The 18,431-nt window shown below is 41.6% G+C and overlaps 1 protein-coding gene across 1 annotated transcript in view; it reads right to left on the reverse strand.

Annotated features, from left to right (window-relative positions):
• TTC13 (tetratricopeptide repeat domain 13) overlaps positions 1–18,431 on the reverse strand; it is a 182,176-nt gene that overhangs the window by 93,356 nt on the left and 70,389 nt on the right. The window contains 4 exon segments of the mRNA XM_030194686.1: positions 306–447; positions 8,039–8,121; positions 10,754–10,864; positions 13,088–13,204. Coding sequence (XP_030050546.1) covers positions 306–447; positions 8,039–8,121; positions 10,754–10,864; positions 13,088–13,204 — 453 coding nt within the window.

The following is an 18,431-nucleotide window of genomic DNA, read 5'->3' on the forward strand; positions in this document are numbered from 1 at the left end:
CATTTCTCACAAAGACATCAGGCAGCACCAGCCCCAGAACTGATATTGAACAGACCTAAGATTAGGTCTGCTTGATATTTATGAGCCTATTGTGTAGGATAGTATCAAAAACTCCTCTAAAACCCAACTAAACTGCCACAGCTTCAATCTATCAGCAAACCAAAGAAATTGATTGGATTTGACACACAAAAAAATAATCATTGAAAAACTACTCATGTTTCTTCACTAAACCTCCAAGTCCCCCATGGAACTTTGATTATATTTTTGTCTGTTGTATTCAATTGCTAAGCTCACTTCCTGCTTACCTTAAAGTTCTGCAGTGCCTCCTGTAGGCTGCCATGATGATAAAGCAACATGCCCTTTAGCTGAAGCGTCTGAACATGATTCTGATCCAGCATTAAAGCTTTTTGGAAGTTCTCAATAGATGCTTCAAAGTTGCCAAGTTCTCTAAGTAATATACACATCAATAAAATATAAATTGCACAAACAATATTCATAATTTCTTTAAAGTATCTTCTATTTAGGTTAAATATGATATAAATGAAATGTGTATATTTACAAATAGAGCTCTGGAATAATTTTTCAGTTAGGGATGAATAGGTAGAAATTGAAGTTAGAGGGGACTCCATATAAAACAGGATAAATCAGACATGCATGACATCACTGAAGAGCACCAATACATTTATTCTCTTAGGCCTATATGCTCAAAACTCCAGAGCTATTCCGAATAGCGCCATAAAAATACCACCAAAACAGCACAGACTACCACGCTAAAGCTCAGTGCAAATGAGATGCAAATATAGGCACGCTCATAACGTTGAGCATTATGGAGTTTGGTGGGAAGACTGTGCTTTGGTGTGGGTGGATTGTGCTTGGCACATACACAGAAGAGTTCTATGGTAAGCTTAGCTCCTGAGCGCATGTGCCTTGTAAAACCCAAACACGAAGCACTCATTGGCAGCTGTTTCCTGCGGCCTAAATATAAGTGTTTTTAATTTTTTAGCTTGGAAGCTTATAGACGCAGAAAACAGATGTTAAAGTGTGTTTTCACTTTGGGTGTTTAAAAATGTTTTTAGCATGGACACTTCAAATTTAGACACCAACGTATTGGCTTTCACTTGGGTCTGCTGTTTCTCATGACCAGCGCTTAAGGGCTTGCACGGGCTTCCTTCTGCTTCCAAAAGCAATCAAAACTGGCAGATTTTGCAGAAAGATTCAAGAAAGAAGCATGAGAATCCTCTCTTCCAACAGCCTAATGCCTGCTCCGACCTGGTGTTATTTTTTGCAGCAGTAAGGCAGTTTTGTTTCAGGTGCTCTTTTCTGAGCATTGGGGAAGCATACAAAATTAACATGAGCTTGACTACATTAGTATGCGACTTGCACTGTTCATCTGTGCACTCGTTTATTCCCGCGCTCCGAGCCTCTGAACATTCTGCGCAAGTAAATGCAGGCGCTAATGACCTCTAGTGCCCACATTTGCTTTTGAGCATTGGGGCCTAAGAGCTCAGAAAAGCCTAGGCAGCTTTTCACATGGAATTTATCACACATTTTCTCACAATCCCCTCAGTCTACCATACAGTTTACCAGCTACCTCCTGAGAATAGAGGGTGAACCTGTGTACATAATTTAGCCTGCTGCCTTTGAAGAATCCCTGTTATATGTAAGCAACTTTTCCCTTTCTGTTGAAAAGCTAGTGCAGTGCTCTCAACTCTCTCCTAGATGCACACCCTAGCCAGTTAGGTTTTCACATTACCACTCTGAATGTGCATGACAATGAACTGCAAATATAAACAAATATATATGATGCAAATTGATTGTGATAATCATAAGCTCAATTATCTAGGTGTTCCTTCAAGTGAGGGTTGAGAACCACTAAGCTAGATTAATCAGTCACACAAATCGGGAAATCCCATAGCGGAGGCAATTTGGATCATATCACCAGGAAGTTGAGAAGTCCTCACAGGATGGCTGGATGGCTCTGGTTTCCCATCGACTGATCGACCACTGGATTTCATCCTTCAACCAGAGAACCTGTGCTATGTGACACAGAGATTGGGCTCCTAGCTCAAAAGACTGGCATCCGTGGCAACTATTTTGAGTCTCAAGAAGCTTTCCCTTCTCCAGATGGCTACTGACTAGCCACCAATTCAGACCTGTCACACTGCAGAACTGAGGGACAACCTTTGATTGCAAGTCAGCCACCTGAGCAGACCAAGTCAACAACAATGCATTCTAAAGGAGGCGCATGTGAGCTCTCACCCAAGGAACCATTCAATAGAAGCACCATTGAGCCCAAGACTTGCAACACTTCCCAGGCCAAGGAGCTGTGAAGAGCCTGGATCTGTGAAATTAGCTTCTAAATCCTACCCTCTGGGAGGAACACCTTCCCCTGGAGAGTATCAAATCAGACTCTCAGATACTCTAGGGACTGAGATGGCTTGGGGCCTGAGAGAGCTTTTGGCAAAGTCTCTCAACGTGATTTATTCTCAAAGAGTCTAGGAACTTAGGATTCACCCAAATTCTTCACCAAAAAGTAACTTATCGCTAAAAGGCAGCTGACTCAGAAGTACCTTTGAAGTCACATCCAAGGACCAATTCCTTAGCCAGATGAAACGCCTCTTTTAAACCTCATCTTTTAGACCAATTATCCTCCTCATGAATTACACAGCACACAAGGCCAAAAATGTATGTTTAGAATGCATCAATATTAACACTCTTCCCAGCAAATCTTTGTTCATAATATATATTTTTTTAATGTAATATGTATGTTCCACTGCCAAGACCAAATTCTTTGCTGAAGCTCTAACCAAATCATACATGGTGCTCACCAAAAAGGCTGTACCTAACTCCAAGTTTATGACATCCTCAGAAACCTGTGCCATGTTTTTCCCTGGAAAATCCCAAAGTCTTTCTGCTCAGCGAAAACAGGCTTGAGCTACATAACCTCTACAGAAGGCCAATGTCAATGCCATGGCAGAGATCGCAAAAGATTTTTTTAGGAGGGTTTCTATTCTTTCATCCTGAGGATACTTTAACACTGCTCCCCCTTCAACGGGAATTGCCGTCTTCTTGGTGACAGCTGTGGCCAGCGCATCCACCTTTGATAACTTGAAACTCTCCAATTCCGTCAAAGGAAGCTAAGCAAAAAAATTGATGGCACATTTGTTGAAGCAAAAATTGTTGTTATACTCAAACCGGGTAAAGATCCCACTAATGTTGCAAACTATAGACTCCAACATAGATAATAAAATTTATGCTAAAATTCTTGCTGTAAGATTATCCTCCATTCTCCCAATTCTTATCCATTTATATCAAAACGGCTTCATGAAGAACAGATCCACTGCAGATAATTCCAGATTGTTCTGTAATCTACTTTCATTACTAAACTCTTCTCAAGATCCTATGACCGCCTTGCCCCTAGACCGCCTTGTCCCTGGATGCAGAGAAGGCATGGCCATATTTATTTAATATGCTTAAGTGGTATGGTTTTGAAAATCATTTTGTCAATATGATTATTATGTTTCAACCCTAAAGCCATGATTTTTTGTCTTTCAAGTGCCTTCTCTGTATCTAGGGGTATTACACAGGGTTGTCCATTATCCCCACTACTCTAATTTGGCCACTGAACTATTAGCTACTAGCCGTTAAGCCCGTTAAAACAGGCGAGTATTGGTCTGATCTATTTTCACATCTAATTGCCTCCCTCCCTCTGAGGCCCCCCTCCGAGCTCCAGTCCCCCGCCCTCCGAATTTTAAGTCATCATACCTCGTCAGGTTACAGCGGCAGGCAGCAGCAGTTTAAACCTTGCAAGCTGTGCGCTTCAGGAGCCTTCTTCTCTCCATTGGTTAGCCTCACCCAGCTCGCCGCAGCGGCTCCACCCAGGAATATCGTGGTTCTCTCCATTGGTTAGCATCGCCCAGCTTGCCGCAGTGGCTCTGCCCAGGAACATCGGGCATGATGTGGTGCGCATTCGTGCCACCACCTTTGACCCCCCCCCCCCAGCATCGATCCCCCCCCCTCTTTCCGCCGTCGCCGTGTTACCTCCCGTGAGTCCTGTCGTCAGTTCGCCTCCATCGCTCCGTCCGTTTCCTTCTCAGTTCCGCCCCCTCCTTCCCTCCCTCCTCCTTCGCTTTCCACGCCCATGTCCAAGACCTGCTCCCTATTGGGCTGTACTGCTGGTAGAGGCGAGGCTTGGATCAATGTTCGGTCTCTACTGTACATTTGCAGGTGAGTCAGTCATGTCTCATTTATATAGATTGATAGCTTTAAGACAAGATTCCAATATTGATGGGTTTAAATTATTACACTGAAACAAAATTATTCCTTTATGCTGATGACATATATACTAACCCTAAATCTCTCTCCCATATTTTACCACTAATTGACTCCTTCTCTAAGATATCAGGATACAAAACCAACGTGGATAAAAACAGAATGCCTCCAACTTGTTAATTTACAAGATTTGAAGCCTTATCCTTCCAAAATTCAACAAACATTTATCAAATACTTAGGTGTCCACTATTGTCGTTCTTTGCATGAGACTTGGATAAAAATATTGACCTGCTAAATAACACTTACAACTAAAATTAATTACAATGTTGAACATGTTACCAATTAATTTTCCTAAATACTTTTATAAACAATTTCACAAAATTTTAGTTAAAATTTTCTTTGGAACAAAAACCCCCTCGCATATTTTAAAACTTCCTAAAAACTTAGGTGGTTTCAGTTTCCCAGACTTTATAAAATACCATAACTCTTAGTCTCAGTTAAGGATGCAAATGGTTCCATAATTCATCTTCTGATAAGATTGAAATTATACCAGTTTGGTTACAAATTGAAAAATTATTTGCTGCCCCTACTTCTCTACATCTTTTATCTGATATGTCTCATGCTCTTCAACTGCCATTCTGTTATATCAGCTACTGTCACCACTAATAATTACCTAAAAGCTTATATTCCAAAACAACCTAACAAAGTCTCTAGCACACTGATTTGAAATAATATTAATATCCCAACTGATTAAAAAAAACAGTCAATTGATTGCATTTGCAAAAATGGAATATCTGGTTTTTTGATCAACTGATCAGATGTTCCAACCTTTTTCCAAACTCCAACAATTTACATGACTCCCAATTCTATAACTGGTTTCATCTACAACAATCTATAAAACACTCCAATATTAATAAAAAAGGACTTATCTAAACAATGGTTGTTAAAACACTTTCTTAAAAAAAAAAAAAAACTTTGTGTCATCATTTTGTTTTTAATTTTTAGAAGTTTTTATTAAGAACCAAACACAGCAACAAACTGTAACATGGTTAATCAAACAAGGATAACAGAAGAGACACATACATGATGAATAACCAGCAATACAAATAAAATGAGGAAGGGGAAACACAAAGCTCACACACTAAAAGTTTGGTTGGATAATAAAAGAAAGCATATAAAAACTTCTAATCATTTTTGTAATAACCCCCCCAGCCCCCTACGTTTCTTCCACCACCACCCCCAGCAAGCACTAACAGACAGCGATGGGAAAAAAAACATCCGAGAGAGCTCTCCCCCTCAAAATAGTCTTCAAGGAGAGCAATGCAACAGGAATTGCTCCCATTTTCGTTCCCAATTGGAGAGCGTATGATTCTTGAGAGTCATCAAACGTTCCATATCACAAAGGTACTACAGCTTAGTAGTCAATTTCACCAAAGATGGAACAGAACGCTGCTTCCAGTGAGCTGCCAAATTCATCCTCACCACACTCTCCACATGGGAATAAATAAAAATTGACGAGTCCAGGTAGTTTTCTTTTTACCAAAAATATAAAACAATTGGATGCCATTGTATAGAACTCCCAATCCAACGCTGCAGTCTGCTTTGGATGGTCCTCCAATACACTTGTGCTTTTACACAAGACCACCAAATGTGGCCCATACTATCAGAAGCATCACAGCCCCTCCAGCACTGTGGAGAGACTTCCTGAAACACATGGGTGGAGTTGAGCAGGAGTAAGGTACAGCCAATTCAATTTTTGATAAAGCTTACTCTATCATATTCCAGTCATCTGAATTGTTTAATAACACCCAGTTCTCATTCCCAATTCACCCTATACAAGGTAAAAGGTACATATGTACATAAGTATTGCCTTACTGGGACAGACCAAAGGTCCATCAAGACCAGCATTCTGTTTCCAACAGTGGCCAATCCAGGTCAAGTACCTGGCAAGCTTCCAAAACAGTACAATATATTTTATGCTGCTTATCCTAGAAATAAGCAGTGGATTTTCCCCAAATCCATTTTAATAATGGTCTATGGACTTTTCCTTTAGGAAGCTATCGAAACATTTTTTAAACCCTGCTAAGCTAACTGCTTTTACTATATTCTCTGGCAATGAATTCCAGAGTTTAATTACACATTGAGTGAAGAAATATTTTTTCCGATTTGTTTTAAATTTAATACTTTCTAGTTTCATTGGATGCCCCCTCTAGTCCTAGTATTTTTGGAATTATTTTGCTTTAATTTTAAAATACTTAAATACTTTAAATACAAGGTACCACCCTTGCTGAATGGTCACTGAACACAGAGTTTCAGACTGCTAGTATATTACCTTTCTCACTCTTTCCATTTGCAGCCAGCCATTCTTTTATTGGTTAGCATTATTTTGTTATGTATACAACTGCCACACCTCCTCATTCTATAACAGGTTGCCGCTGGTTTTGTGCCTAAAATTAGGTACCAATTGCATATATGTTATAGAATACCAGCACTACGCACGCAAACATTACAGTTACATGTATAAGTGCTTGTATATGCTCAACAGTATTCTATACCATAGGCAAGCAATACCCTTAGCATAAAATTACAAGGGTGCATACACATGGGTGGGACATGCGCTACGTGCTCAAGTGCTGATTTCAGTAAGGGAGATACTACGTTACAAATTATTTTGTAACATGTAAAAAAAAAAAAAAAGTTTTTTACAAAATTTTGTTTTATGCAAAAACTAGTAAAAGTGGCCCGTTTCGGAAAGCAATGAAACGGGTGCTAGCGAGGTTTTGTTGTTTTAGCAATGTTCGGAGGGGGGGGGGGGGAGGTGAGTGACATACCGACACCGTGTGGTCCCGTATCCTTGCATTATTGGAGGTCCTCGATCGGTGCCTCGTGCATGTGTAAGGTATTGGTGTCTGTTGTTCGGTAGCGTAGCATTGTGGGTGCCATTTGATTGGTCCTCCGTGGCTCCGCCCTAGAAGTCATGACGTACGCGAGGGCGGGGCAGACAGTCATGGTTCCACTGCGATCTACACCATGACGGAAGTTGGAGTTGGAAAATGTTGCTTCATTAGAACATTGGGGTTGCAAATTATGTCCGGAAGGGGCGTGGCTGAGGGCGTGTCTACTGAGTGAGGGTGAGTGGTGGTGACAGCCTAGGAGGGTGAGTGGTCCTGACAGCCTACCCTAGGAACAGTAGATTCAGTGCTTCACTGAACGTTGGAGGTGAGATTTATATAGATAAGTTAGAATATCTATATATAGATAAATAGATACATAGACAGATATAGATATATACAGATAGATATAGATATTGGTATATAGACAGAATCCTGGGTATTCCCAGTCTCTTTTTTTTTCCTTTTTTTTTTATCTGCACAGAACTTTACGAAGTATGTGTGGGATTTAAGTGTCGAACATAATGTAATGTAACATACTACAGAATGAAAGGCCAAACTGCATAATTGCTGTTATTGTCCTCATCAGTTGTCTGAGTCTATATAGAAAATTAATTATCAGGTAAAACAGAGGTTTTATAATAGAGATGGGGAACATTAATCATCAGTTATGTCTTACAAGGGAAGTGAATCAAATGTCAGCAGTGGGTGGGAGCAGAACAACAACTTCCACCACAGTCAGTCATTTCCTGAAGTCTTGCTGTGGGCTGGACAAAATTGAGCAATGGGCTGGATGTGGCCCGTGGACAAGAGCTTCCCCATATCTGCACTGATACTAACACACCAGTACAAATAACAATTCATGATATCCTTACCTATATGCTTGTCCAAGACTTTTATATGCATCTATAAAATCAGCTTTCTGTTTCAAAGCCTCTTTGAATGATTCAATAGCTTCCTATACAAAAACAAATAAGAGTTTACATTTTTAGACATCATTTATTATTTATGACAACATAATTACTGAGTAGATATAAGCCATGGTTTAGAACATAGAAGTCGGCTCTGTGGGTGCTGGAGCACCCCCAATAATTTTGAAAAGTTGGCTCCTATGGATTAGAACAGTGGTTCTTAGCCCAATCCTTGAAGACCGCATGGTTTCATGATATCCAGCATAAACATGCATGGGGTACTTGTATACAAGAAGGCACACAAACCTCTCATTCATAAGGATGATGGATATCCTGAAAAATAGAGAATTGCTCGCCTAAAAATTAGGGTAGATGGTTAGTAATAAAGTAATAAAGGTCACAAGCAACATGTAGCTCATCCTACAGAAATCTAGTGTAGTGGCACTCAAGTAGTAAACGTTATTAAAATCAATTTTTAGCTTTAAGAATAACCAAAATAATCTAGAGGTGAACAACTCTTCATACCATCATATTTTTCTCAAAATATCATTTAGATATATATTATTTTTCATTTAACTTGTATCTAATTTATCATCTAAGATTTCAAACTTTTCCATCATGGAAGTCAACATATGCCACTGCTGTTTAATGCAGGGCTTCCCAAATTTGTCATGGGGACCACACAGCCAGTAATGTTTTCAGTGTACAACTGAACCACTTTATTTGGAATTTATTAAGGTCTAACAAAATTCCCTAGATAGGTATGCACTTAGGACCCTTGTCTAGCATTTTTGTTGAAGGATTTAACCAATGATATGGTATCTTGGTTTGCTGAGATGAAAAGACTTTTGAGCATGGGCCGTTACCCCCTGAGGCTGATTGTTTTAAATTTTATCTAAAATTGAAATTCTCTAGATGCAACTTGCAGTAGCTAAACTATTAGAGGAAATAGTGGTTGTACTATTACAAAACTTTTCCTCAATGCATGATCTACATTTATGTTTATTAAGAAGCTTAACATACCGCCACTTAAAAAAAAAAGGTTGCAGCGGTATACAAAATAAAAACAAAAATCAGAAAACAGAAAGGAACTCCAAATTCAAACAGGAAAGACACTGTCAGTCAGCAGCCACAACCATATCATGGAGCTAAGAACAAACAAAAGTCTCTGCAAAGGGGGGGGGGGGGGGGGGGGCCTGACGTTCGACCTTAACTAGACTAAGCAGAAACACCGAATGCAAAAGGTAAAGTGTGTTTTGAGCAGAGTTTTGAAACGTGAAAAAGACAATTCAGATCTTAACAGTTTGGGAGCTAAAAAGAAAAAAGCAGAATGATGGGTTTGATTCACAGTGAGCCTTTTTAGGAGGGGGTACAAGATGATGGGAATCATGGGAATGGAGAGCACAGGCAGGGGAGTAAGGAATGACCAGAGAATAAAGATAAGCCGGAAAGCCAAAGTGGGTAACGTCCTACACCAGACTCCATCAGATGACATCACCTAGATGTAAGGATACCTCTGTCCTGCTTGTGCTTGGAGAAGGACCACATGGCCTATCCAGTCTGCCTATCCATACCAACTAGTATGCTTTACAATCCCTTCCTCTCCCTCAGAGACCCTGGAAGCTTGTTCCATGCTTTCTTGATTTCTGAAACACTTCCACTGGGAGGTAAGTTCCTAGCATTCACCATCCTTTCTGTAAAGAAATATTTCCTTAAAATTACTCCTGAGTCCATCCCCTTTCATCCTATGCCCTCCTCGTTCCAGAACTTCCTTTCAACTGAAAGAGACCCGCCTTCTGTCCATTTATATAGAAATATAGAAAGCGTTGACAAATTTTTCATTAAATCTAAGAGCCAATCCAAAAACATAGACAGTGACTAGAGACCTCTCTCTCTGACTTCCTCACCCCTCTAACATTGTCCCCAGTGAAGCTTGGTGTGGGGGAACATCCCTTCCCAGATCAGCAGTAGCTCTTTTCCCATTCTGTGTCTGTGGGCAAAGAAACTTTAGTAAATTAGTCCCTTAAGGTGCCTCTGCAAATCACTGGCAGAAGCTTTCCCTTTGCTGTGTGACAGCACCCTCTCGATAGGTGAACCAAAGAGGCAATTGCCTCTGTTTCATGTATTTTCACCATGGCCTGGACCCCACAAGTCTCTCCTCTCATGCCCCCCAGAAGTCTGCACCCAGTCTCTTTCACTCATAGCCCACCCCCCCAAGCCTCCACCCAGTCTCGCTCATACCACCCTCAGCCATCTCCCGAATTCTTGATCATACCCCCTACCTCCAGCCTTCACCCAGTCTCTTGTGCTCTCTTATTCTCATATCTGTCACTCCCAGACAGCTAATATGTTTGAGAGTATGCCACCTATTCCCGTTACCTTGCTATTTGCAGAGCTGCCTTGTATCAGTATACCTCATGTCTGCACCATGATTCAGCTTTCATTAAGTTTGAACCATGCAGTGCAGGAAGTTTGGGTTGGTCTTGTGATTTCAAGTCTCAGGAACTTGAAACTATAAGATTTCCCGAACTTCCTACCACCAATCGTGGTGCATAAGTGGGAGATGCACGATTTCTGAGGCATAGGTGTCAGGATGCAATTTCTAGGAACTATGGTGATCAGGATTTGTCAAGACCTGCCACAGAGGTATTTATAAATCTCTATCGTATCACTACTTACTTTCAGCAGTCCACGATGGAAGAAGGTTAAACCTTTGTACAAGATGGCTACAGGTTGATTTTTGTTCAGTTCCAAAGAGTGTTCAAAGTCTTCAAGTGCTGTTGCATAGTCCTGTAGAGCAACAAATCGCTTTGATAGAAAAGTTTTCTCTAGCAGCAAATCTTAAATGAATTTTTGCTTCTGGTAAAAATCGTAATTTTTGCTTTTAAGAATAGACAAGACTAATTGCAGTGGCCTAAGCCAGGTATACTGCCAATTACATGCAGCCACAGGCTCCAGTTTCCTGCAGCTGCTCAGGCACAGATTCAAAAGGAAAAGGTTGTATGATTCTGCATCACACTTTTTTTTAACACATCTGCATAAATGTGAATTTTTACATATTAACATAAATGTATTTTACAAAATAAAAATAATCAATTTTCTAACATACAATATATGTACATTTCTGTCATACATATTCATTATGGATATCCTGAAACCGGGCTAACTAAAAATGTGCCTCCAGCAGAGGGCTGGGAAAACATTGCTCTAGTAGTTCAAAAGAGGCATCTACTGAGTCAGTACTGTGCTGAGGTTCCAAGACACAGCAGGAGGATTGATCAGCTTCATCAGAAGTAAACACTGCAAAAATGATCTAAAGGCCCTGTTTTCTACAGCCTACCTTTCACACAGTGATAAGCATCAATTGCACCAACATGAACCTTAATGGAGTTTGTTTTCAAACCTTATTCAAGGATACATGAAGGTATTCAAGGAAGTTTTGTGACAGACCGGAAAAGAGGTCTAGGGCCTTTCCCTCACACAGCAAAGCACTTCCATTTAAAACCATAAAGACCTTAGAAGAGTGGTGTCTCTCCTAGAAGCCAGGATTTGAGAAATTTTTATCAGGTATATACAGGAAAACTGAACATTACCCTCTACAAATTCTAGGCTATAAGAGATAAGGACCTGATGCTGGGAAGTTACAAAGTTCTGATTCTGCACTATCTGGATAGGTGAAAGCCCTAACAGGATTGGGTCTCAGCCAATGATGCTTAGGCATATCAGAGTGCCTCAGTTTTTCTGAGATTCAGAAGAGAGTCTTTGACACTAGGTGTTCTGGAAGTTACTCATATAGAAGCCTCTTTCCCTAATCCAGGAGGAAGATATTGGAGGTTAATTTTCACTGTGCCTCTATCCTTGGAAGCAAAGCAATCAGATTTATGTATTCCCCACTCACAGACTCTTAAGGGCCACCTGTGTGGTTGCAGGTCTTTGTTTGTCCACCAGGATGCTGTTCCTTGCCCACCAGGTAGGTGGTTCTGAGGGACATCCCATGAGAAAGAGCCCAGTTCAACATTCTGACAAGTTTCCTCCTTTACTTATTCATGTACAACTACCTAATTGACTGGATTAGAAAACAATTGTTTTGGACAACTGACCTCTAAAAGCCTGTTGAGCAGCAACACACTAATATGTCACAAACAACTGGGAGGTGTGTCACCCAAAATTCAACATGGGCAGCAGGCCATGCTTTCCCTAACAACCATGGGCAGTGTGGAGAGATCACAAAACAAGGAGCTAGGCACTTGAAATAACCACTCCTTAATTCTCATTGGGTAGAAAGGGTGAGTTATAAAGGAGGGATTTGTAGGATATAGATGTTAAAAAGTGAAAGAGAGAGAGAGAGAGAGAGAGAGAGAGAGAGAGAGAGAGAGAGAGAGAGAAAGGATACACATTTGAATGGAAAGAATGTGGTTTGTGATAGATGCAGTGAGTTTGGTGCAGTTGTCTTGCTACAGGAAGGGAAACCTAGGGTAGTAATTGCCCCAGAAAAATTTGTTTTCAGAATGAGAACACATGACTTGGGGATGATAGACAACAGGAATTTATGGATTAGGTGACAACTCATGGGACATTGTAAATGAATGAGAATTTGGGATGGTAGGGCTGGAGGGACTGAGCTAAGATTTCAGGAACTGTTCCTGAACAGAACTGGGTGAGAGTTTCTGTAAAGGTCTGTTAGATGGCTAGGTTATTTGAGATGAGGCATAGAAAGGTGGGATGTAGTGGAAATATGATATCAAACTGAGGGCCATGGAGATACTGGGGGAGGAATAATAAAGAGAAAAGAGAACAAGTATGTGAAGGTGAAACCTGAGGAAGAGGAAGTGAAAGGGGGTATAGGAAGCAAAGTAGAGGATAAGAGGCAGAGGAGGAGTTTCTTGGGGATTGTGACAGCAATATATTGAAGAACACAGTATGTCAACTGACTGTTCTTCCCACTGTTGTATAGTTTATTTTGAACAGTTCAATGATAAAAAGGTTAAAAAATATATTAGACAAACCACTAACCTCGGACATGAAATAAAGGGTACCTCTGAGCCTGTAAAGCCGGGGTGATGGATGTAGCTGGATAGCTTTAGTGAGATCATTTATTGCTTCAGTGATTCGGCCTAGAGGGGATAGTATCTATAAAGACCATAAAGCAAGAAGGTTAGACAGAGATCATCAAGCAGATCTGAAAACACTTAGCATTTCATCTGTGTGCCATCACTATCTCTTGCATGTCTACACCATTTCATTCCTTCATCTACACACAAGAAAAGCAATTCATAATCATGCACTAAACAAAATGGTATCATAGTAGAACTGAATAAAACAAAGCAAATGCTGTACTAATTATTCTCTCCAGTGAAGCACATGACTACTGAATTGAACTAATTTTAGCTATGTTAATCATTTAGGAAATTAATTCTAATCGATATTGCTTAAAAAAAATTCTTTAACAGAAGGAATGTATAGGATCAATTTGTAAAATACACTGATGCTGGTTAACATTTGTTGGAATGCCTGTTTTGTTTTTTAATTAATTTTAAATCATTAATAAGTTAAAAAAATTATTTAATAAACACTTGAAAAGTCATAACTTAAGACATCTTCAGGATTACAGCATTACAACTTTTAGGTAAAACTCAAAATTAGTGATCTTATGTAACCAGATTAACAAAACTTTATGAAAGCAATTCTGGCTCTTCTAACCACTAGTTGCAAATCCTGCTCAGCTACAGCAGATGCAGCATTTGCTATCAGCGCTCTCTCCTCTGTCCAGCTAAATGTTATGAACCATTGGTAAGAGAACATGAAGGATTCAATTATCATAGCATTATCTCATATTAAAACCATCACCCAGCTAATACCACTTTATAAACACAGAATTACTTTAATCCACAAGCTGTCTCCTCTTGTAAAGATTTAAGACCAACAAATTTCCAGCAAATTAATATGCACAGATCCTGCTCAATTGTCTGATCAAACTGACTGTCACATCGGGAATCCTGCTCAAGGCAGTAGTGAGATGTGAATATGTGAACTGAGGACAATTTGCACCTTTGCTCTCCTCAACGGAGGCTGACCTCATGGGCTGCCATGGCTCTAACACTGTGAATCTTTACTTGACCCTCTAGTCAGCCCAGCCTGGGAATAAATAAAGAAGATGCAATCTGCCAGCCAACTGAATAAAGTGCATTTACTGATGGCTGTCCCCATCCTGTTTATGTCAAAAGTAACAAAAAGCTGAGTAGACTATGGCTTGCTTGCAGTCCAAGGTGTGCAGTGTGCTTTTGCCAGGGTGGGCTTGAGGTTTTGGGAAAAATGTTGGCAGGACAATTGACTTATTAAGGTGGAAATCTGACACCACCTTTGGAAGGAACTTAGGATGCATGCAAAGAACCACTCTGTTATGAAGAAACTGTGTATCAACTACTAGGGATTGAAGCTCACTTACCCTGAAGTGACCACCACCAGGAATGCAACTTTCCATGTCAAGAACTTCAGAAGGCAAGTGTCAAGAGGTTCAAAAGGAGCTTTCATCACCTAGGTGAGGACAACACTGAGGTCTCATGACACTGCAGGAGGTCTAACTCCTTCTCCACCACCGCCAACTCCAGGCTCCGCCCTTTCTGCCTCGCCTCACCCCATGCTTGGAATAAACTCCCTGAGCCCATTCACCAGGCCCCCTCCCTGCCCATCTTCAAATCCTTGGTCAAAGCTCACCTCTTCAATGTCACCTTCGGCACCTAACCACCATACCTCTATTCAGGAAATCTAGACTGCCCAAACTTGACATTTCGTCCTTTAGATTGTAAGCTCCTTTGAGCAGGGACTGTCCTTCTTTGTTAAACTGTACAGCGCTGCGTAACCCTAGTAGCACTCTAGAAATGTTTAGTAGTAGTAGTAGTTTAATCAAAAGCAGACCTCTTATAAAACGGACAACTAGAGGCTGTACAGAGATGGTATTTACCTTCCAAACAGTGATGGCAAGCTCCAATTGCACCGAGGTGAACTCTTAAGGAGTTAGTTTTGAAACCAGATTCAGAAAGGTGTAAAAGGTATTCAAGCAGCTTTTTTGTAGGACAGGAAAAGAGATCTAAGGCCTTACCCTCACACCAAACGACAAACCACCTCCATTTAAAATTATATGAGTTCTTAGTGGAATCTTTCTTAGAAATAAGCAGACCCAGGAAACACCTTCATGCAGTTGAAGCGATGCAAGTTCTTTGCTTTCAACACCCAAGCAGTGAGGGCTAGGGATAGAAGGCCGAGGTTCAGAAGAAAACCCTCATTCTGAGTGAAGAGAGTCAGAAAGCATTCCAGTCTCAACAGACCTTTGGAGAAGACCTTCAGAAGTAGAGGGAACCATTATCTGCCATGGCCAGTAAGGTGCAATGAGGATCATAGGTTCCCCCGGTCCTGTCAGAGTTTCAGCGTGAGAGGTATGGGAGGATATGCATACAGAAGGCCTTTCCCCCCAATCAAAGAGAAAGGCATCTGATGCTAGCCTACCATATGATCTCAGACTGAAGAACTGGGTGACGTTCAGATGAATGGCAATGAGATTGACTGAGGGGGTGCCCCACTCTTGGAAGATCTCCTAGGCAATGCTCATGCTGAGACACCACTCGTGCAGTTACATCAACCTTCTTAGTCTACTAGGTTGCCATAGTACATGACAACCTGATTGTCCGTTTGTATGAGGATAATTTGATGCATCAAACAATCTTTGAATGTCTTTAGAACGTTCCAAATGGCCCTTAGTTCCAGGAGACTGATATGAAGGTTGGTCTCCTGAATGGACCAATGACCCTAAGGATGAAGCCCATGTATATAAATCCCCCATTTCAGGATGGATGCATCTGTCATCAGCGTCTTGTGTGGAGGAGGAATTTGGAATAGAAGCCCCAGTGACAAATTGGACCACACAGTCACCACAAGAGCAATTCTGCAAGCTCTGAAGGTGACAGAGATGACATCCGCTAGTTTCCCTAAGGCCTAACACCACTGGGAAGCTAGGGTCCATTGGACTTCTTTCAAATGGAGAAGTGCCATGGGTGTGACATGCATTGTGGAAGCCATGTAGCCTAACAATCTCAACAATTGCTGAGCTGTAACCTGCTGGCTCTGTCGAACTTGGTGTGCAATGCTTATTATGGCATTGATTCTGTCAGGCAGAAGGAAGGTTCAAGCCTGGCTAGCAGGGCTCTGGAAGAAGATGGAACTTGGAGTAGTTGACAACAAACCCTAGCAGCTCTAAGACCTGAATAGTTCTCCGCATTGATTCCTGAGCACCTTCCTTGGATGTGATCTTGACAATCCAATCACCCAGGTAAGGAAACACATGCATTCCCAGTCTATGTAGCAACACTGTGACTACTGCAATGCATTTTGTGAAGACTCTGGGAGCAGATACGAAGCCAAATGGCAGGACGTGATACTGGTAATGGTGTTTCCCTACTTGAAATATGAGATACTTTCTGTGACAGGAATATATCTGAATGTGGGTGTAAGCATCCTTTAAGTCCAGAGAGCACAGCTGATTCATGAGGATAACAGTTCCCAGGGAAACCATCCTGAACTTTTCCTTGATCAAATATTTGTTCAGAGCCCTTAAGGTCTAAGATCAGACAAAATCCCCCTGTCTTCTTAGGCATAAGGAAGTACTTGGAATAGTATCTCTTCCTTTCTTCCCCTGGTAGTATGGGCTTGACCACATTGGCCTATAGGAGTCGTCCTTCTGCAAACATGGCTTGGTGCTGAGGGCTGAAATTTACTGCTTTCGGTGGGCAATTTGGAGATGTTTTCACCAATGAAGGGTATAACTTCCCCAGACTATCTGAAGAACCCATCAGTCTGAGGTTACAAGAGGCCACCTTTTTGGAAAAAAAATTCAGCCTCTCTCCTATCAGTAGGCTCTGCGGGATGGTCACCTGGAGCCAATTAAAAGCTTGTACCTTGCTTTGACTAGGGAGCCAGCTGGGCCTTCTGCTGCTGGGGGTGGGAGAGCCCTGAGGCTACTGGGAAGGAAGGGCAGGCAGGCAGGCAGTAGTGCACCTACACTTTTGAGAGTAGTAGGTTCTATTATAGCTACTGCCCAAAAAACTTCGAGAAGTGGAGGCTGCACAAGAAGAGAGACAAGATAAGGACTTTATGGTATAAGTATGTTTCTTGATGAGGCCAGCAATCTCCTCCACTTTGTACTTAAAAGACTTACCTCAGCAAGGAACGTCTTTCAGTTTCTCCTGAACCACAGGTTCTAGGACAAACATGCAGCCAGGTAAGCCTATGCATGCCGATACCTAAAACGAAGACTCTGGACACCACATCAAAAGCACCATAGGTTACCTGAGTCCAGTGCTTTCAATACTCCTATTTAGCTACTAGCTCACGAAGCTCTGCGGCCTGTTCTGTAGGCAGAATGTCTGCAAACTCTACTACACTGCATACCGAGTTCTGAAAGATGCTCATACAAAGCTGGTAGGTCTGTATGTAGGATATGAGCAAAGAACCTGGAAAAATATTCCTCACAAAAGATTCCAGAGTTTTAGCATCTTGCCCCAGAGGCCCTGGGGCATGGGTTCTAGTATTCTTGGCCCTTTTGATGGCAGATTCGACTATCATAAAATAGAGTCTTCTGAACTCGATGTATAGAGACAGCCTTCTTAGGAACTGGCTGCACAGAGGGAAGGGTTTCCCAATTCCTCATCAACGCTGCCTCAAAGATGCTGTGCACAGATACTGTCACAGTTTCCTTGGGAGGGGCATCACAGTCTAGAAAGTCCAACATCTTGGCTCTGGGCTCGTCCTTAATATCCAAATTAAATAAGCCAGCCATCTCCCTCAAAAACAAGACAAAGAAGAGCTCCTCTAGGGGAGGCTTTCTTCTTTCCTGGAACAGGGAAGGGTCTAAGGACATACCAAGGGAACTCTCCCTCTGAGAGTTCTCTGTCAGATGTCCAAGAGTGGTCACATCAGACTCAGCAAAATATTTTTCATAAGAGGGCTGAGTCCATGCCCACCTCAGACCACTGGACTCATGTCCAGACTCTGGGCTAGAGTACCAAGGTATAGGTCCCTTCCTGGACTCTGGGGGAGCTTCCTCTCCAGATGGTATGGAGAGGAGCACTGGATCTTCTGATGCAGACACTGATGAGGCAGTGGCATTGATGAAAGGGTGATGGGCAGAGTATGGGCATCCAGGATAGGCTGGGTTGACACCATAGTTGACACCAATGCAAAACACCGAGCCAGGATTCATTCCAACTCTTCCTGCAGTAAGGCCCAGATCCACTCTTCAGGGGAAGCATTGACGTCGGTGCAGGAAAAGATGTTGGCGCCAAATCAGAAGACTGGCATGTTGGCA

This window comes from Microcaecilia unicolor, chromosome 3, assembly GCF_901765095.1.
Source record: "Microcaecilia unicolor chromosome 3, aMicUni1.1, whole genome shotgun sequence".
In the NCBI taxonomy this organism is placed as follows: Eukaryota; Metazoa; Chordata; class Amphibia; order Gymnophiona; family Siphonopidae; genus Microcaecilia; species Microcaecilia unicolor.